At 44.0% G+C, this 21,842-nt stretch overlaps 1 protein-coding gene across 4 annotated transcripts in view; it reads right to left on the bottom strand.

Annotated features, from left to right (window-relative positions):
- Positions 1-21,842, bottom strand: part of LOC109903937 (AT-rich interactive domain-containing protein 1B) — a 230,646-nt gene that overhangs the window by 32,743 nt on the left and 176,061 nt on the right. For all 4 annotated transcript variants that reach the window (XM_031788275.1, XM_031788277.1, XM_031788276.1 and 1 more), the window contains exons 7-8: positions 21,208-21,420; positions 12,661-12,976 (exon numbers count right to left, since the gene is read on the bottom strand). In XM_031788275.1, the coding sequence (XP_031644135.1) occupies positions 12,661-12,976; positions 21,208-21,420 (529 nt within the window). The remainder of the gene's footprint in view (positions 1-12,660; positions 12,977-21,207; positions 21,421-21,842) is intronic.

Here is a 21,842-nt window from a genome sequence, read left to right as displayed (position 1 = left end):
CTACACTACATAACCAAAAGTATGTGGACTGGACACCTGCTCGTCGAGCATCGCATTTCAAAATCATGGGTATTGACATGGAGTTGATCCCCCCTTTGCTGCTATAACAGCCTCCACTATCTTGGGAATGCTTTCCACTAGATGATGGAACATTGCTGAGGGGACGTGCTTCCATTCAGCCACAAGAGCATTAGTGAGGTCGGGCACTGATGTTGGGCGGTTAGGCCTGGCTCGCAGTCAGCGTTCCAATTCATCCCAAAGGTGTTCGACGGGGTTAAGGTCAGGGCTCTGTGCAGACCAGTCAAGTTCTTCCACACCGATCTCGACAAACCATTTCTGAATGGACATCACTTTGTGCACAGGGGCACTGTCATGCTGAAAGAGGAAAGGGCCTTTCCCAAACTGTTGCCACAAAGTTGGAAGCACAGACTCATCTAGAATGTCATTGTCTGCTGTAGTGTTAAGATTTCCCTTTACTGGAACTAAGGGGCCTAGCCCGAATCACGAAAAACAGCCCCAGACCATTATTACTCATCCACCAAACTTTACAGTTGGAACTATGCATTTGGGCTGGTAGCGTTCTCCTGGCATCTGCCAATTCCAGATTTGTTCATCGGACTTCCAGATGGTGAAGTGTGATTCATCACTCCAGAGAATGCGTTTCCACTGCTTCAGACTATTCTCAATTGAATCTTGTCTTGACTAATATGTCAAATTATTTTCAATTTAGAATGGCACATTACCAAATGGGCAGGAACAGGGGCAGGGAAAAAAGACATCCGTATGAATAGCCAATAGAGGCCGCTTTCCCGCCGGTTCGTTTCTTCAATCATGCCTGGTAGGCTACTCTCCGGTTATTTCACTCCAGACATCAACCACTGTTTGAGGAGCATGCCTGACTCTCGCTCTGCGATAGGTGATATTCCGTCCAAACTCTGTATGCCATGGGCTCTCTAACCCTGTTCCTGCAGCTACCCAGTGCTTAATTTTGGAAACCAAGTAACATGTTTTCACAACGAAACATATTAAACTGTTGACAGCCCCTCTCTGCGCGCTCGAGAATGGAATGAAGGAGAAAGAGGAGGAGATGAAGACACACAGTGGTGAGATTTTGTAACTAAAGGTAATGAGTCAGCCCATTAATTATGAAAATATAAAAAATGCCCTTTTACTAGGCTATTCAAAATAAAAAACTAATTCACTATGATTGTAGGCTAACCATAAGCCACCATGCACAATCAATGAACCAATAGCATTGCCTAGGCCTATATATTCTCGCCTGGACTTATTAGTAGAAAGATTGGTGCACAGCATAAGGTAAAGACTCCACTCAGTATGCATAACAATACAGTACACACTCAAAGACAATTACTAGAATTTGCTTAATTTTGGAGCATAGGCTAGACCAATTGTGTACTAAAGACATAAGAACTTTTCTTAAAATTGATCACCACAGTGAGGTGAGTTTTAAAAGTAAGATAGGCCTACTGTTTTGATGAGAAGTGTTTGATGTGATTTTAGATTTCATTTGTAATTCCACGGAGTGGTCAGAAGAACAATAGATCCCTGAATACCAGACCATCAGAACCTGATGGAGGAACAATAGAGGCCTGAGTACCAGACCATTAGAACCTGATGGAGGAACAACAGAGCCCTGAGTACCAGACCATTAGAACCTGATGGATGAACAACAGAGCCCTGAGTGGAAGGCCATTAGGACCTGATGGAGGGAAACTAGAGCCCTGAGTAGCAGGCCATTAGGACCTGATGGAGGGACAATAGAGCCCTGAGTAGCATGCCATTAGGACCTGATGGAGGGACAATAGAGCCCTGCGTAGCATGCCATTAGGACCTGATGGAGGGACAATAGAGCCCTGAGTAGCAGGCCATTAGGACCTGATGGAGGGACAATAGAGCCCTGAGTAGCAGGCCATTAGGACCTGATGGAGGGACAATAGAGCCCTGAGTAGCAGGCCATTAGGACCTGATGGAGGGACAATAGAGCCCTGAGTAGCAGGCCATTAGGACCTGATGGAGGGACAATAGAGCCCTGAGTAGCAGGCCATTAGGACCTGATGGAGGGACAATAGAGCCCTGAGTAGCAGGCCATTAGGACCTGATGGAGGGACAATAGAGCCCTGAGTAGCAGGCTATTAGGACCTGATGGAGGGACAATAGAGCCCTGAGTAGCAGGCCATTAGGACCTGATGGAGGGACAATAGAGCCCTGAGTAGCAGGCCATTAGGACCTGATGGTCGTTAGCGAATTGGGTACTACTAACGCATGTCCAGAGTGCATTATTTTAATTCAGTGTAGATAACAGGAGATTACTATGAATGGAATTTTACATGGAATTTTACTGCGGTCATGACTCATGACCCCGGTGTGGTGGTAATATGATCACCGCAACAGCCCTAGCCCGGCTACGACGATGATTTAAATTAAAGAACATATCCGATGTAAACATATTGATTGGTCATGTGATAATGAACTATACTGGTCAAACGTTTTAACTGTCCCCCCCAAATATATTTTAAACTTATTGGCGTGTACAGACCACCTTCCACGAAAAGTGTGTTTTTTAAAAATCAGTTTAATAACATGCTTAGGGGATGTGATTTTGGGATAGAGGTCATCTTAATGGGAGATTTTAACATTCATTATGAAAATCCTCAAACGGATCACTAATACCTTTGACCTTACACAGCTATGACTTTTTCTTCTAAAACACAGATTAATCTGGTGTTCAGTAATAAACTAGCGAGAGCGACAATCATTCAATATTGTTACTGGGTTGTCTGACCATAATCTGACACTCATAGCCAGAAAGCGTTCTAAGAACAGGTTTAACTTCTCTACTGAACAGGTTAAACTTCTCTACTGAACAGGTTTAACTTCTCTACTGAACAGGTTTAACTACTCTACTGAACAGGTTTAACTTCTCTACTGAACAGGTTTAACTTCTCTACTGAACAGGTTTAACTTCTCTACTGAACAGGTTTAACCTCTCTTACTGAACAGGTTTAACTTCTCTACTGAACAGGTTTAACTTCTCTACTGAACAGGTTTAACCTCTCTACTGAACAGGTTTAACCTCTCTACTGAACAGGTTTAAGTTCTCTACTGAACAGGTTTAACTTCTCTACTGAACAGGTTTAACTTCTCTACTGAACAGATTTAACCTCTCTACTGTTAGGAAACCGGATCAGCTCAGGATACCTAAGGCTGAATTAAATGATTTGAATACGCAATTAAGGGAATTAACTGGAATGGTCTTCTGTCCTATACAAATGTGGAAGCTGACAGTCAGATGTTTCTATCCACAATCCAGCCTACAATAAATGCCTTCCTAAAGAAAACCAAATCCAAACCTGGCGAAAAGAGCACTCTTCCTTGGCTAAATAGAGAAATCTGGAAACTGATGAAAGAACGAGACCATGACCTAAAATTAGCGCGGAAGTTCAAATTAGAGCATGACAGACATAGGTTTTTACCATGTTGAGAAATAATGTGATGAAAGAAATCAGACAGGCCAAGGCCAACTTTTTTTATCAACATAATTGGTGAAGCTAAGGGAAATTCAGACCATAGTAACACTGCAGAAAGACTACAAATCAATGTGAATGGCAGTTTAACATAGGATGCAGGCAAAATAGCAACAGCGTTCAACTCATACTTTGTTGACTCTGTCAAGGTACTGACACAGAACCCCTCCACTGGTTTCTTGGTCAGTGACAGTGTATGACACTCAACGTGTCTTCACCATAAGGGAGGTTTCTGAGTCAGAGGTGAACAAGGTGATTAGCTCACTAAAGAACTCTAAAGCCAAAGATGTGTTTGGGCTGGACTCTACCTTTAACAACTACAAAGAGTCACTCACTGGCCCCATTACTAAGGTCACCAATACCTCTATTGGTCAGAGGGTGTTTCCAAGGGTCTGGAAGTCGGCCATAATAACACCAATCTTTAAATCAGGTGACCCTGCTGACGTGAATAACTACAGGCCCATTAGTATAATACCTGTTGTGTCGAAGGTTACTGAAAAGTGTGTAGGAGAGTAAACAATGGTCCACCTCAGAAACAGCCCCTTCACAACCCACGCAGTTTGGCTTCAGAGCAAACCACTCCACAGAAACAGACAAAGGGGATGTTGTTTATAGACCTAAGGAAAGACTTGGATACTGTTGAGGGTCTCATCACTAAAACTATCCAAGTTCAACTTTTCCCCGGATGCCGTGAGATGGATGAAATCATACCTCGGAGGCAGAACTCAGTATGTCAGAGTGAGCAATGACGCTACTGAGGCAGCTATCTATGTATCAGAGGACAAGCTCCAGGTGGTATCCAATTTTAAGTACCTTGGCATCATATTTTATTCCAACCTCTCTTTTAAAAAGCATGTTAAAAAGGTAACTCAAATAACCAAACTCAACCTAGCTAATTTCCGATACATATGAAATTGTTTGACTATAAAGGCAGCAAAGCTGTAATTCAATGCTATGATACTCCCTCACTTAACATACTGCTTGACTAGTTGGGACCAAGCTAGCCGTACAACATTAAAACAAATTCACTCTGTCTACTGTACAAACAGGCTCTCAAAGTGCTTGATAGAAAGCCCAATAAACATCATCACTGTTACATCCTCAGAAAGCATAAGCTCATTGTCTTGTCCTGCACTGTTGGTTAAGGGCTTGTAAGTAAGCATTTCACGGTAAGGTCTGCACATGTTGTATTCAGCGCATGTGACAAATCAAGTTTCATTTTATTTTGATTTGATTTGTCTTCAGGATCCTAAATGGCCTAACTCCGCCCCACCTAGTACTTTTGTTAAACAGAAAAGCCAAACCCACGGCAACAGATCCAGGTCTGCCGTGAGAGGTGACTGTACCCTTAAGGAAAAGCACTTTCAGATAATCTGCTTTCTCTGTGAGAGCTTCCCATGTCTGGAACACACTGCCACCAGACACGCGTAACTGCACCACCTATCACACCTTCACACAAAAAACATAAAGACATGGCTAAAGACCAATCAAACTTGTGAACATAATCCCTAGCTGTGTATTGCCGCTTTCCATGTTATCTGTTGTACTGTATGTACCTATCTTGTGAGGTGTGTAAACACTGTCTGTTGTACTGTATGTACGTATCTTGTGAGGTGTGTAAACACTGTCTGTTGTACTGTATGTACGTATCTTGTGAGGTGTGTAAACACTGTCTGTTGTACTGTATGTACGTATCTTGTGAGGTGTGTAAACACTGTCTGTTGTACTGTATGTACGTATCTTGTGAGGTGTGTAAACACTGTCTGTTGTACTGTATGTACGTATCTTGTGAGGTGTGTAAACACTGTCTGTTGCTTTTATGTATTTTGTTTTGTTGTTTTTTGTGCTATTGTCTGTCTGCCTGCTACGTGTGCTTGTCCTATGTTGTCTGTATTGTTATTGTACTCGTTTTTAATAACCTGCCCAGGGACTGCGGTTAGCACTTTTACTGAAACATTGATGAATGTGCACTGTACCTGTAGAATTAACCTCAATAAAGTGTTAAGTAAAGTATTGGACGGTCGGCTTTTTGATATTTCTTTTACATGAAATGTACATGACTACTATGAGTGGGTATTATCTTTAGAGTTCATGATCTAGCTAATGTGTTTTGAGTTTCCACTTCCTCAGGTGGTGAATTAGCCCCAAATATATCAGCCTGTGACCTTAGAGCACATAAAGATGCAGTCAAATTCATCTCTATTGACAATTTTTTTTAAATAAAAATTCAGCCCTATTTTAACAGTAAAATATCAAAACAATATTGTAAGTGTCTATCAAAAATGCATGATAATCTCTAGATTAGGTTGCACATTATAAATGTGTAATCACATCACAAGATAATGAAACAACACATTTCTTCAATTCCATCTCAGTAGTCTATAACACTTTTAATAAAGCACTGTATACGTCTTTAGAAGATGATAGGACATGAAAATAAATTGGTGCGACCAAATCATGGGCTGGTGCCACTAACTGAAAAGGAAAATGTTCGTCTAGAGCCCTGCTACAAGGGGAATGTCCCCCATATGGAGAAAGATGAGAAGAATGTTGGCACGGCCAAATGCAGGCTACGGTGCAACTCGCTATTCAGGTAGCATGCACTTTTTCCCCCGTTGTTTCTTTTCTCCTATTTTATAATCATTTGTTTTTTATCATTGCTATTTTTGTACGCCTATTAATTCAACCAAATGAGTTCTTTAAATATGAAACGTGTTTTGTTTCATTCTCTTTATCCAACATGCTATTGTGCCTACCCATAACCACAGCCACACTCTAGATGGACCTGGTTATTACCAAGGGCTTTCTGTTGACATATCCTCCATTGTTGACGTTGCTTTATCTGATCACCATTATCTGGTCCATTATGCTATTCTGAGAGAGCAACTTGGCATATATAACAAGGCAATTAGAAATGCCAGACGGGCACATTTTTCTAACTTGATCACTAATAATCAGAATAATTAGAGAGTGCTCTTCTCCACCATCGGTGGCCTGACAAATCCTACTCCCGCAAACCAAAATGAACTTTCCTCCACATCTAAATGTGATGAGTTTGCGGCATATTTCAGAGATAAGATAACCAACATTAGGCTGAGTATTAGTCAGCCTAACACGCAAAGGCAATCTGGATGTATTTTCCCTGGTGGACACAGACGTGCTCAGGAAAGTGATATCACAAGCCTTCTACCTGCCTTCTCGATCCTATCCCCACCACCTTCTTCAAAACTGTTTTTAATTGCATATCTGAAGAAGTGAAGGCTATTGTTAATCACTGCCTGTTCACAGGCACTTTCCCCACTGCACTAAAAACTGTTATGGCGAAACCCCTTCTGAAAAGTAATCTATATTCTTCAGCTCCTAGCAATTTTCTGCCAATCTCCAACCTTCCATTCTTAAGCAAAATTCTGGAGAAATTGGTTTTCAAACAGCTAAATGTTTTTTTAAGTGCCAACTGTATTTAAAAAAATTCCATTCTGGTTTTCATGCCCACCACAGCACAGAGACAGCCTTAGTTGAAGTGGTAAATGATCTTAGAGCGAACACAGATGCCAAACAGCTTTCTGTTCATGTACTCTTGGGTTTAAGTGTTGCATTCGACACTGTTGACCATGATGTCGTTCTGGACAGACTGAAGAGGTGGGTTGGCCTCTCCGGTCCAGTTCTAAATTGGTTTCGGACCTATTTAACCGGTCAAGAGTTGTTGTCACCCTTGGTGAACATAACTCAGAGAAAATAGATATCACAAGTGGCGTTCCACAAGGTTTCAAATTTGGGTCCGGTACCGTTCAGTTTATACACTGCTCAAAAAAATAAAGGGAACACTAAAATAACACATCCTAGATCTGAATGAATGAAATATTCTTATTAAATACTTTTTTCTTTACATAGTTGAATGTGCTGACAACAAAATCACACAAAAATGATCAATGGAAATCAAATTTATCAACCCATGGAGGCCTGGATTTGGAGTCACACTCAAAATTAAAGTGGAAAACCACACTAAAGGCTGATCCAACTTTGATGTAATGTCCTTAAAACAAGTCAAAATGAGGCTCAGTAGTGTGTGTGGCCTCCACGTGCCTGTATGACCTCCCTACAACGCCTGGGCATGCTCCTGATGAGGTGGTGGATGGTCTCCTGAGGGATTTCCTCCCAGACCTGGACTAAAGCATCTGCCAACTCCTGGACAGTCTGTGGTGCAACGTGGCGTTGGTGGATGGAGCGAGACATGATGTCCCAGATGTGCTCAATTGGATTCAGGTCTAGGGAACGGGCGGGCCAGTCCATAGCATCAATGCCTTCCTCTTGCAGGAACTGCTGACACACTCCAGCCACATGAGGTCTAGCATTGTCTTGCATTAGGAGGAACCCAGGGCAAACCGCACCAGCATATGGTCTCACAAGGGGTCTGAGGATTTCATCTCGGTACCTAATGGCAGTCAGGCTACCTCTGGCGAGCACATGGAGGGCTGTGCGGCCCCCCAAAGAAATGCCACCCCACACCATGACTGACCCACCGCCAAACCGGTCATGCTGGAGGATGTTGCAGGCAGCAGAACATTCTCCACGTCGTCTCCAGACTGTCACGTCTGTCACTTGTGCTCAGTGTGAATCTGTGAAGAGCACAGGGCGCCAGTGGCGAATTTGCCAATCTTGGTGTTCTCTGGTGTTGAGCTGTAAGCTCAACCCCCACCTGTGGATGTCGCGCCCTCATACCACCCTCATGGAGTCTGTTTCTGACCGTTTGAGCAGACACATGCACATTTGTGGCCTGCTGGAGGTCATTTTGCAGGGCTCTGGCAGTGCTCCCCCAGCTCCTCCTTGCACAAAGGCGGAGGTAGCGGTCCTGCTGCTGGGTTGTTGCCCTCCTACGGCCTCCTCCACGTCTCCTGATGTACTGGCCTGTCTCCTGGTAGCGCCTCCATGCTCTGGACACTACGCTGACAGACACAGTAAAACTTGTTGCCACAGCTCGCATTGATGTGCCATCCTGGATGAGCTGCACTACCTGAGCCACTTGTGTGGGTTGTAGACTCCGTCTCATAATACCACTAGAGTGAAAGCACCGACAGCATTCAAAAGTGACCAAAACATCATCCAGGAAGCATAGGAACTGAGAAGTGGTCTGTGGTCCCCACCTGCAGAACCACTCCTTTATTGGGGGTGTCTTGCTAATTGCCAATAATTTCCACCTGTTGTCTATTCCATTTGCACAACAGCATGTGAAATTTGTTTTCAATCAGTGTTGCTTCCTAAGTGGACAGTTTGATTTCACAAAAGTGTGATAAACTTGGAGTTACATTGTGTTGTTTAAGTGTTCCCTTTATTTTTTTGAGCAGTGTATATGTTACCCCTTGGCAGCATTATCAGAAAGTACAACATTGATTTTCACTGCTACGCAGATGATACACAACTTTACATTTCTGTGTCACCAGAGGATTTTAGCTCCAGAGATAAATTATTAGATTGTATAAGTAATTTAAATAGTTGGATGGCTCACAACTTCCTCCAGCTAAATCAAGACAAGACCACGGTACTTTTTGGAGCCAAAGCACAGTGAGAGAATCTGGCCGCACATTTGAATTCACATAAAGATAAAATACCATGTAAAAAAAACCTAGGTGTCATTTTAGATTCTGAACTTAATTTTGAATCACACAGTAGGAATGTGACCAAAATAGATTTTTACTATTTGAGGAACATTGCCAAGGTGCGGCCGTTTCTCAGGCTGATACAGAGAGACTCATACATGCTTTTATTACAAGAAGGCTTGACTACTGTAATGCTCTCCTGTCTGGTCTACCCAAAAAAGCCATTGGTCAACTGCAAAATACACAGAATTCTTCAGCATAGGTACTGACCAAGACCAGACGGAGAGCACATATTACACTGGTATTACACACATATTACACTGTTTGGCCCTGTCCGGGGGTGTCCTCGGATGGGGCCACAGTGTCTCCTGACCCCTCCTGTCTCAGCCTCCAGTATTTATGCTGCAGTAGTTTATGTGTCGGGGGGCTGGGGTCAGTTTGTTATATCTGGAGTACTTCTCCTGTCCTATTCGGTGTCCTGTGTGAATCTAAGTGCGCGTTCTCTAATTCTCTCCTTCTCTCTTTCTTTCTCTCTCTCTCGGAGGACCTGAGCCCTAGGACCATGCCCCAGGACTACCTGACATGATGACTCCTTGCTGTCCCCAGTCCACCTGGCCATGCTGCTGCTCCAGTTTCAACTTCCACCTGACTGTGCTGCTGCTCCAGTTTCAACTGTTCTGCCTTATTATTATTCGACCATGCTGGTCATTTATGAACATTTGAACATCTTGGCCATGTTCTGTTATAATCTCCACCCGGCACAGCCAGAAGAGGACTGGCCACCCCACATAGCCTGGTTCTAGGTTTCTTCCTAGGTATTGGCCTTTCTAGGGAGTTTTTCCTAGCCACCGTGCTTCTACACCTGCATTGCTTGCTGTTTGGGGTTTTAGGCTGGGTTTCTGTACAGCACTTTGAGATATCAGCTGATGTACGAAGGGCTATATAAATAAATTTGATTTGATTTGATTTGACTGGTTTAAAGTCTGCATTGGCTGTCTGTGAGTTTTAGAATACATTTTAAGATTCTTCTATTGGTTTTTAAATAAAGCCACGATTTTGAACCCCAATACATGTCAGACATGCTTTTAAGTTATGTACCCAGTAGGTCCCTCAGGTCCTCTGGCACTGGCCTTTTAACTATCCCAAAGCCTAGAACCAAGAGGCATGGAGAGACAGCCTTTAGTTACTATGCTCCCAGCCTCTGGAATAGCCTGCCAGAGAACCTGGGGGAGGCCGAAACTCATTTCAATTAATGATATTCTGTACATAAATAGAGATACACATTCACAAGGCCACTTCAGCAGAAGCATCGGTGATTGGCCTCCGCCCGTCTGCATTGCTACAGAAGGCGAAGCCCCAAGCTGCTCAGTATGACCACTTCTGTTCCTCCTACCATTTTAAAGACTGGTCCATGTTTACAAATACTCCCAAGACAGGGTTCAGCCAGAGTTTACTGCCCACACACAATCCCACCCCTTCCTCCTCACATATCTGCCCTGCTCTGGGAAGCACTCACACATTAAACAGTCAAGCACACTAGCTAAATAACACCCATCTACCCATTCCCCATTCCATTTAGCAAAAATACTGTAAGTACATAAATAAGTAGGGCCGGGACGATACCAGTATTGCGATACTCGTGAGTATCGTAGCAAGGAAACAAAACACAAAGCGGATTTAACTTAGGAAAACAGCCCTAATGTTGGAAACAAACATTATGTTGTCCTCCAGAGGCACATTTATTTTCAAAGCTATAGCTGTAATGAATACTCAGGGAGAAAAAGGTGTAGATTCACGCACAGAACGCGGCAGGTGTTTATTTCGCAGAAGGTAGGAATCGGTCACACACAGGTAGGCAAATAGGCAGGTGAATTAAAACTAGGACTGAAGGCTATAACTGGTTCTCACAAACGAGCTAGGAAAAGGCTTAGTAGAGTCAAAACGAACAATACCTCACAAAGGCACAAACAGAATGAACTGGACTAAATAAAGAGCTGATGAGACCAGGTGAGTAACTAACACAGGTGAAATCTATGAACAAAAATGAAAAACAGGGCTACGTTCAAGAACACAATGAAACAGAACACAAGGTTGAAGAAGAAAATAAATACAGAACCTTACAATAGCACACAACATTTTATACAGCACGTTTTTAAAGGACCAAAGAGTGAGGTCTGCTTCGTGTTTTCATTTTTGCCATGGAAAAAATATTGCGGTAGTGGTATTGTCCCGGCCCTATAAATATGTACTGCTTGATTTGTGTCAAGGTTCTTCACAACGCTGCTTTTTTTATGTTGAGTTTCCTAAGTAGCTCGGTGTTGTGTTGTACATGTGAAGGGCATGTTTTGAGCACTTGAAATCTTGTTAAGTGTTTTCCAAGGCAACACAGTGCATCGTTGTTCATTGTAACGACTCTGTTTTTTCTACTGCTACTCAGTCTCTAACACAATATTCCACTGGACATAATTTCACCAGAGAGGTTGCGCTTCAAATGCCTTCCAGATAGATAGAAGCCCTACATCAGTGATCATCAACTAGATTCAGCCGCCGGCCAATTTCTTCTTAAGGGGATGGACGGGGGGCCGGAACGTAATTACAAATCGTTTGTTGACTGCAAAATGACCGCAAGAAGCCCAAACAGATACAATATTTGACTGAAACAATCATTTCAAATCTTGCTTACATTTGTATACGATCACATCTGTCTATTATGTGTGGGATTACCTGGGAACACATTTCATCAATTAAAATCACTTGTAGCTGATTTCCTGGTGTTCCAATGTTAAAAAATAAATAAAAATGATATAGATAGATAGAGATATATCTATCTATCTATCTATCTATCTATCTATCTATCTATCTATCTATCTATCTATCTATCTATCTATCTATCTATCTATCTATCTATCTATCTATCTATCTATCTATCTATCTATCTATCTATCTATCTATCTATCTATCTATCTATCTATCTATCTATCTATCTATCTATCTATCTATATATATATATATTTTGCTCAGAAAACTTGGAGGGTCAAAAAAACTACCTGGGGGACAAATTCAGCCAGTTGGGGAACTCTGTCCTATATGAATCTCTTACTGTACTCTAGTATTAAACAAGAAGATATTTAATTGAAGGAGTTCCATGGCACAAAATGCTGCTCTATATCTCTCCACAGTTTGAGCATAGAGAACTACGCACTGAAACTTTAGTCTGAAGAGCGTAAAGCCCCAAAGTCTCTGTAGTGACATAAGTGAGTGATACCCTGTGCTCACACATTTTAGCAGACTATTTCAGGGGGTAGTAAAAATAGTCTCTTCTCCAAATAGAGTATTATTACTGGAACATTGCAGTAATGTGATCAGCCTTCTGCCCAATTCCTCTCCTCTTCTCTCTCTGTCTATCAATGTCACTCTCATACACAGATCACACTCGCACACACGCACACACACGCAAATCACACACAAATCACACATCATCAGGGAGACCACTGGTGAAAAAAATGAACATGTCATCTCACCTGCTCTGTACAGAGTTGACTGCGGCCTGCATAACGGAAGCGGCTGCCTCCTGGGCCTTGCGGTTGACGTTGCCCAGTGAAGGAGGGCCCATCCCTGGGCCTGCCGGCTGGGGCATACTGGGGGAGCTGGGGGCCATGTTGGGGTAGGGTCGGCTGCCCGCGCCAAGACTGCGGCCCATGGGCATGGGCTGCCCGGGACCCTGGCCATGCATGGGGCTGCTGGCATTCATACCCAGGCTGTTGGTCATGCCAGGGCCGGGACCGCTGTAGTTGGCACTGGGGGTCCCACCGTAGTTGGGTGGACGTGGGTAGTTACCTGAGGACAGAGGAGAAATAGAACATCTGGGAGTTAGCAGAGGCCAGTTTAACAATAACAGTACGTGTATCCCTCAGCATAAATAAAGTGACAGTTATCTATCTTATGCTAGTTCCATGTAGTCATTTTCTCTCATTCACTCTGCATCCATTGCAGAGGAGAACCTAAAGACACACAAGGATACTCTTCTATACATGCTTTTACGAGTCAACTGTAAGTTGTTTTTAGATAAAAGCGCATGCTAAATGACCATAGTATTACAGTATGCAGCTACGGCGTCACAGCACAAGGATTATATTGTGATAGAAAATCAACATCACATGTGAAATAGAAGCAAATGTCAGATGAAACAGCTTAACTGACACATACATCATTACACTTTTGTCTCAATAGCCTCTGTAGGGTGTATCTATGCAATTGTGAATACAGTTGTTTGTTTTACTGAAGGCATTGATATATTGGCTGCAGATTTGACATCTATGGGAGGGGAGGGATGCTGAATCACCATGTGAACAATTGCAAAGCTTGAGTTTGAGAAACACTTGAGAGCCACTGTAATCTGCAGTAGAGGCTTTCTTCCTGCCCCAGCAGCCATAATGGCACCAGCCTTCCTAACGCACATTTAAACCCCTGCATTTAGGCTTAACACACTCCAGAACCAGCTGGAAAAGGAGTCACAAACATTCAAGAAAACACACACACATGCATGCATGTGCGCAACACACCACACACACACACACGGAAAATGTGGAGTCCCTTTTGTGAAGGGGGCTATTTATTTTGATTTGATTAAGAGTGCTTTAGTCGGGGCTCAAAGCCTAATCCTCTGAGAATATGTCTGGAAAAGGGGATCAAGTCCCTTTAAACCTGAATGAGGAAAGTTCAATGACAATACTCCGCGCATGGAACAGACTCCAAAAATGGAAATAGCTCTTGGTGTCCTCGAGCTGCTTCAGAGGAAAGACATTCCTTATGACGTAAGCCTGCGAGTCCAACAGGAAAAAAAGCTCCCCCGGAGACGGGATTTATATCGAATCAAAACAAGTCTTTCCCATGAAACTCTGCTGCTCCAGTTGAATTTGCCCAGAAAGTGTGATGAAATGTAGTGTAGCAGGAAATGTAGAGGGCCAGATATGTATCTGGGGAGTCTGGCTGATTTGGAACACAGTTGACACCTGTCAAGGGTTTTGGGGCCTCATTGCCAACTTTCCAAAAAAAGGAACCGTTAAAGGAAAAAGGTGGTTGGAGGACAAGCACAGGAGGATGTATTAAAACATGGATAGGGTGTGTGTGCGCATGTGTGTATATGCAGTGAGGCACAGTACCATTCCACTCTCTTTTCAGCAGTGACATTGTTGAGAACCCTAGGAATCATCTGTCTTGTGGTATCCTCCATCTCCTCCTCATTGTACTGTACGTGCTGCATCTGAAACACCTGAGTCAGCGGCCCACACCGCCCAGCTGCTGAACTCCAACACTGGTTGGGCTCTGGCTCTGCTCCATTGCTTCTCAGTGCTCTTTTTGTGTGTGTGTTGTTGTGTGAGGCCCATTTGTGTGAGGCCCATCACTGAGGCCCATTTGGATATTCCAACTGGGTTTTTCCATCTTTAGCATCCAGGCTGCCAATCAGAAAAGAGCAAGAGACAGAGCCTGTGAAGTTTCCATAAAGGCTAGGGTTTCCTAATCTGCTGTGGTTTACACTTCCACAAACGCTACCGTGAGAGTCGTATGGACGAGGAAGGATCACATAGAAGTGGACATGTGTTCTGCACAGAGTTCAACAATCATACTGTTTTGACATTTAAGAGAGTATCTTCAGTTTAAGAGCTGTGTTTAGGGTGACCAGAGATACACTTCAAGCAGCTATTTGAGAGAATAATCTTGTTCGTATTCTAATTTTGGGGGCTTTTTTCAGGCGGACGAGAAGGATTTACATTCAGCTGTCCTGTGAGGTGTTCTTCTTCAGCGTGATAATAGTTCATTTCCAAGATGGCTGGTAATGCAGCTGGTGCCATGCCAAGGTGCTACTTCAGGGGGGAGTAGTGGTGCCGCTCCCTGCTCCGCTCTGTTCTCTACAGCCACTGAGGGGCCCATCTCTTACCCAGAATACCACTACATGATCCAGGGCTGCTCTGCGGGGCCTCTCGTCCTCATTCAGACTTTTACACAGCACTCACACACCTAAGCATCAGCTTTATCTGCTCCTTTTGCTGTTTAGGCACATTTACAAGCAAAACAGAGAGAAAAAGCGGCAGAGAGATATAATTTCTCTTCCATACCTTACTATTCTCCTGACCCAGCCCTCCCTGCCGTCTCAGGCTGCGGTTGCCTTTGGGAGGTGTGGTATTTATAACCGACAGAGGCAGAGAGAGGACTGCGGTGTGATACCAATTACATGGAAATTCCAGGCATGGTCATGCATTCTGAGGCGCTGTTGCCGAGCTGTATTTAATCTCCACACTCCTGCGGGAAAAGGAGGACTGTGACCGAACAGATTACAGACACTGCTTCCTCAGCAGACTGGATGCAGCGTTGCTAACAACCGGCTCACCCATCCCTGGCTTTGGCAGGAATCTGTGGACTCCATCACTGAGGAACGTAACGCAGATTACACAGCAGTAGTCTACAGCTGCAGGACATAGAGAATGGCCAGAGTTGCTTAGCTAACGTTAAAAACAAACTGTATAGTATGTTGCTGAACACAAACAAATGGGGGGCATGACAGTGTTCTTTTGGAGAGAAGAATTATGGGTAAAAGTGATTTTTTTTCTCCCTTTTCGATTCCTCAGAAATTCTCTCAAATTCTCCGTCCCTCTCACCCGCCTGCCTTTCTCGCTCTCTTCGCCCTCCCTCCCTCTCTTCTGGCCCGAGGCCCCAGGTAGATCCTCTCAGAGCCACCTCAGCATCTCTCTCAGCAGGGCGTCTATGGTGCAGCAGGTACGGAGCACCTCAGGGCTCCGTACTTGGTCCAACCCATTTCCCAAATCCTTCACTGCCCCTGCGGCTCTCTGGGATTGAGCTCTCTTTTTACCAAATAAGGTAGAAGGGCTCAGCAAAGCATCCAGGCTCACAAACTGCTGTCGAAAGCATGGCTATTACCAGTGGGGTACTTAACCTTGGAGCGGTGGGGGTGAGAGTGGGATGTTAGCTGTGGGAGAGGCACAGCAGGCTTTTCCTCTTTTCACTGACTCTGTCTTACAACACTCCACATAGCTCAGGTCTGTATCTACTGTAGTGTACATGGCTTATAGAGCACGTCTGCAGAGCAGCTGCGGGAACAACTGGAGACACTTTAACAGAGCCTGGTATCAACAAACTGTACAAGATCATGCTGAAGAACTTGGGCCTCTTGTGTTTGAAAGGGGGTTCAAAGGGCGGTCAACATATTTTGTAGTTAAACATTGTAAGTGGTCAACCCAGATGCTGTACCTCATTGCGTTAGTAGAGAGGAGGTAGGTGGACTTCCTTGTGCTGACCTGAAGGTTGTAGTATCCTTTCCCTTGATAAAAGACAAATGCTATCGCATTTAAGTTACACAATGAAACAAGAGACAGTTTTCATGTTCTTAGCCAGAGTACAAGCTCAGCGTGTCAGAGTGTGTCAGCGATGAGAGAGAGATAGAGAGATAGAGAGAGAGAGAGAGAGAGAGAGAGAGAGAGAGACACGGAGAGCTAGAGTGTAGAAAGAGAGTGTATTGGTGATACACACACACTGATATGTGTTCAGTTGTTCACAGCCTGAGGCTTGGATCTTCTAGCAGTGCCAAGACTGGCCAAGAAAAACAGAGTGCAGGGATCAGGAACTTGGAGTGCATTTCCATGTTGGTTTAATGGGTTAGTAATTTTGTGGCACGGGAAAGACGGGAAGCAGATGGAGCCGTCATTAAGGACAATGAGCAGCAGCTGCCTGGCCTGTTCACCTCAGCTCAAGCCCCAGCCAACACAGGCCAGCCTGAACAGACCAGCCTGAACAGACCAGCCTGAACAAACCCTTTCATAACCAGGCCCCAGAGCCCACCCCGCCACCAGGGCACTGCAACCGCCTTGGGGATCCATGGACTCACTCCAACACACATGTTCCTCAGGGGGGGTCCTGTGTGCTTGTGTGTTGAGAGAGAGAGAAAATGAAAAAAGAGAGAGAGAGAGAGAAGAGTGTGTGTATGTGTGTGTACTCTGTCTTTAGAGTGTATGGGGGTGGAGGGGTTGGCTTGTCACTGGCGAGAACATCCCTACTGTCAGCTGTGCAGCGTTTCGCGCTCATCAGACTCCAGACTTTTTTATATTTCAGTTTTGTTCTGCCTCAGCCACTGGCTGTCATCCCAGCTAAGTCACATTAACACATAAGAGTGGGAGGAGAGAGGCCAAATACTACATGCATTATAGCTATTAATCAACATGGAACTAATGTCAGGGTCTCAGCGATATTAGAAAAACACACACATGGACGGTGCCTTCATCACAGTGACACAGAGCACACATTGCTAATACCCCAAAATGTCCTTTGGTGCACATCCAGGGGAACTAAACACAAAAGCAGATGCAAAGATATGGGAGTGACTGCTGCTTTCTACAGCCGCGTAGACGACACTCAACTCGAAAAGACACTTTAATTGCAAAGAGCTATTCCAATAATTTTTCCCACCAAGTGCTGAAATGGACTGGTGTGTTTTGGAAGACTTTTTGACCGGCGAAACAAGAGCCAGCATATCTGACAGGTTACTGGTTTAAAATCGACTTCATTCACACTACAAATTGAGTGACCACAGACCATAGCTGTGTTCGAATACCCATACTAACATAATGTATACTACATACTTAATGAGTACAGTACCAGTCAAAAGTTTGGACACACCCACTCATTCAAGGGTTTTTCTTAATTTTTACTATTTTATACATTGTAGAATAATAGTGAAGACATCTAAACTATGGAATAATATATATGGAATCATGTAGTTACCAAAAAGTGTTATTTATAAATATATTTTAGATTCTTCAAAGTAGCCACCCTTTGCCTTGATTAAAGCTTTGCACACTCTTGGCATTCTCTCAACCAGTTTCATGTGGAATGCTTTTCACTCTGCGGTCCAACTCATCCCAAACCATCTCAATTGGGTTGAGGTCGGGGGATGGAGGCCAAGCCATCTGATGCAGCACTCCATCACTCTCATTATTGGTCAAATAGCCCTTACACAGCCTGGAGGTGTGTTGGGTCATTGTCCTGTTGAAAAACATGACAGTCCCGCTAAGCGCAAACCAGATGGACGGCATATCGCTGCAGAATGCTGTGGTAGCCATGCTGGTCAAGTGTGCCTTGAATTCTAAATAAATCACTGACAGTGTCACCAGCAAAGCACCCCCACACCATCAAACCTCCTTCACCAGGTTTCACGGTGGGAACCACACATGCAGAGATCATCTGTTCACCTACTCTGCATCTCACAAAGACACGCGGTTGGAAACAAAAATCTCAAATTTGGATTTCCACTGTTCTAATGTCCATTGCTTGTGTTTCTTGGCTCAAGCAAGTCTCTTCTTCTTATTGGTGTCCTTTACTAGTTGTTTTTTTGCAGAAATTCAACCATGAAGGCCTGATTCACGCAGTCTCCTCTGAACAGTTGTGTCTGTTACTTGAACTCTGTGAAGCAATTTATTTACACCGGCCATATTCAACAGGTGTTGTGAGTGTTCGTAAATTCATCAGGTATTCTGTGCTCTGGCACACTCAAATGAGAGTAGCCAGAACAAATTTACACACACACCCGAATTCACAATGTCCATTGAGAACGCACAACGACTATACCACTTAGCTAAGCTAAGAATTACGTGTATAATCAAGTCAATAAATGTTGGCTAGTTAGTTAGATCGCATATAGTTAATATACTGGCAAGTTCGATGTATTAGTAGCCAACTCGTTAGGTAGCTAGCTAACATACCGGCACATACTGCTGTAATGATATGCAATGCGGTTCCAAAGGACAGCGTAGCTTACAAACTGTCAGCCAACATAACGTGTAACGTAACTTATTTGAAAAGTCATTACTTTAATACATTGCTCAACATTTTCTTAACATTTTACCATAATTAGTTAAAGCAATGAATTTGTATCTGCTCTCGTCGGACTTCGGCAGCACATTTTCCGCCATTTTCTTTCCATCTGAAAATGTTGTGAAGCAACGCACATTTTTGGAAGAATTGTATTATGGGGCCTGAAAGCACGGAAATAGTGTCCATTGCTTGTATACTTCGTATTTTGGGGAATGTAGTACAACATCCGGGAACATTTGGCATACTAACTACAGTATATCCATACTATGAGCAATAAGCACACTATATACTCAATTTATGTCACAAATAGTACGGTTAGTGGGGTTAGTATGAGTATTCCAACACAGCTTATGACTCCTTTTTCAAACCATTCTGTAATTTTATTTGACCACGGGGAAAAGACTATGGTACGAATACTGCAATGTGGGTCTGATTTGAAATGCACTCTCAGACTAGAAGTATCCTCTCTACTGTTTCCCACAAGTCTACCACAGGTCAAAGGATGACAACATCAAACTGACCTCCTCATTGGCTTTAATGACGTTGGTGGGCAATTAAAACACTAACCCATTTCTGTGGGCAACTTAAAAATACTGACCCCAGTAATGGCATTGAACAAAAATCACTGAGCTCAGAAAACACGTTTTATCAGCCCGGCCTGCCACGTCAATCTGTCTTTAATCCAATAATGATATATGATATAGGCATGGGTAGCGTTATGAACGAATGGCTTAATCCCATATTGAGGGGGGGGGGGGGGGGGGGGAGAGAAAGAGATAGAGAGAGAAAGAACCAGGTCCATGCTATTGTTTCCTTAAAATACTATGTAGAGAGTTGACATTTATGTCAAGGTCCACAACTTTTTCTCTCAAATACAAGAGAATAAAATGTCTTCAGTGGCTGCCAAGTAGTGCTGGTTGAATATGGAAATACCAATGCCATTCCTCAGTAAGTGGATCCATTTAGAGGGATTCTTACTCATGAGCCATGACCCGTTCATACTCTTACTGTATACCAGAGTTACTAACTGTTCTGTTATATACACTACATGACCAAAAGTATGTGGACACCTGCTCGTCAAAAACATCTCATTCCAAAATCATAGCAATTAATATGGAGTTGGCCCATCCCTGCTATAACAGCCTTCACTCTTCTGGGAAGGCTTTCCACTAGATATTGTAACTTTGCAGTGGGGACTTGCTTCCATTCAGCCACAAGAGCATTAGTGAAGTTGGGCGATTAAGGCCTGGCTCGCAGTCAGTGTTCCAATTCATCCCAAAGGTGTTCGACGGGTTGAGGTCAGTGCTCTGTGCAGGCCACACTGATCTTGACAAACCATTTCTGTATGGGCCTCGCTTTGTTCACGGGGGCATTGTCATGCTGAAACAGGAAAAGGCCTTTCCCAAACTGTTGCCACAAATGTAGCGTTAAGATTTCCCTTCACTAGAACTAAGGAGCCTCGCCCGAACCATGAAAAACAGCCCCAGACTGTTATACCTCCTCCAACAAACTTTACAGTTTGCACTATGCATTTGGGCAGGTAGCGTTCTTCTGGCATCTGCCAAACACAGATTCGGCCGTAGGGTTGCCAAATGGTGAAGCATGATTCAGTCCAATGGCGGTGAGCGTTACACCACTTCAGCTATCACTTGGCATTGCGCATGGTGATCTTAGGCTTGTGTGTGGCTGCTCGGCCATGGAAACCCACTTATGAAGCTCCCGACAAACAGTTATTGTGCTGATGTTGCTTCCAGAGGCAGTTTGGAACTCGTTAGTGAGTGTTGTAACCGAGGACAGACGGTTTTACACGCTTCACGCTTCAGCACTTGGCAGTCCCGTTCTGTGAGCTTGTGTGGCCTACCACTTTGCAGCTGAGCCGTTGTTGCTCCTAGACGTTTCCACTTCACAATTACAGCACTTAGTTGACCCGGGCAGCTCTAGCAGGGCAGACATTTGATGAAATTACTTGTTGGAAAGGTGGCATCCTATGAAGGTGCCATGTTAAAAGTCACTGAGCTCTTCAGTAAGGCCATTCTACTGCCAGTGTTTGTCTATGGAGGTTGCATGGCTGTGTGCTCGATTTTATACACCTGTCACGAACAGGTGTGACTGAAATAGCCGAATCCACTGCATACATAGTGTAAAGGTAGATAAGTATAATGAAACAACAGCTGTAGTGCTCCTACCTTGGGGTCCATACTGGTTTGCCTGGGATCCCTGGGGTCCGTAGGGGCCACTGGAGCCACCCTGGAGGTAGGGCCTGGGCCCCATCCCTGGGTACATTTGTCCTCCAGGACCAGGACCAGGAGAGGGGTGAGGGGACATGGAAGGCCCCGACTGAGGTGGTGGTGTTGCAAACTGGGAGCCACACTGGTTTCTCTGCATGTTAGACATAAAGCCTGAAACCCACAGAGAGACAGCACTGACAACGGACTGTGCTTAAGAGTATTGCAGCCTATGTAGACACACATAAAGACACATAAACAAACAAACCTCCTTTCTGTAAAGAGTTAAAGATCCACTCTTTATGCAGGGTGAAACAGGTGACTTGACGGATCTGTTTTCTCCTAACCACCCTCTAAAGCTGTAATTGGGTGTAGAGGGGTGATCCTGACAATACTATAATCCTCTATAATGTCTTTAGGTCTTGTTACTCGAAGATAGTCATCAGATTGTTCGTATGGCAAGCTGGCAGTGCATTGTGTGTAAGGCCGTATATACTGATACACTGTACATCGATAGGACTGGGTGACATGGAGGCCAGGGGAACAACCGATACACACACACACGCACAAAATCGACTGGGCTTTCTACTTTTGTG

The sequence above is a fragment of the Oncorhynchus kisutch genome, linkage group LG14, assembly GCF_002021735.2.
Source record: "Oncorhynchus kisutch isolate 150728-3 linkage group LG14, Okis_V2, whole genome shotgun sequence".
Lineage (NCBI taxonomy): Eukaryota > Metazoa > Chordata > Actinopteri > Salmoniformes > Salmonidae > Oncorhynchus > Oncorhynchus kisutch.
Note: the sequence above shows the minus strand (reverse complement) of the source record. Positions and strands in the feature narration are given on the sequence as shown.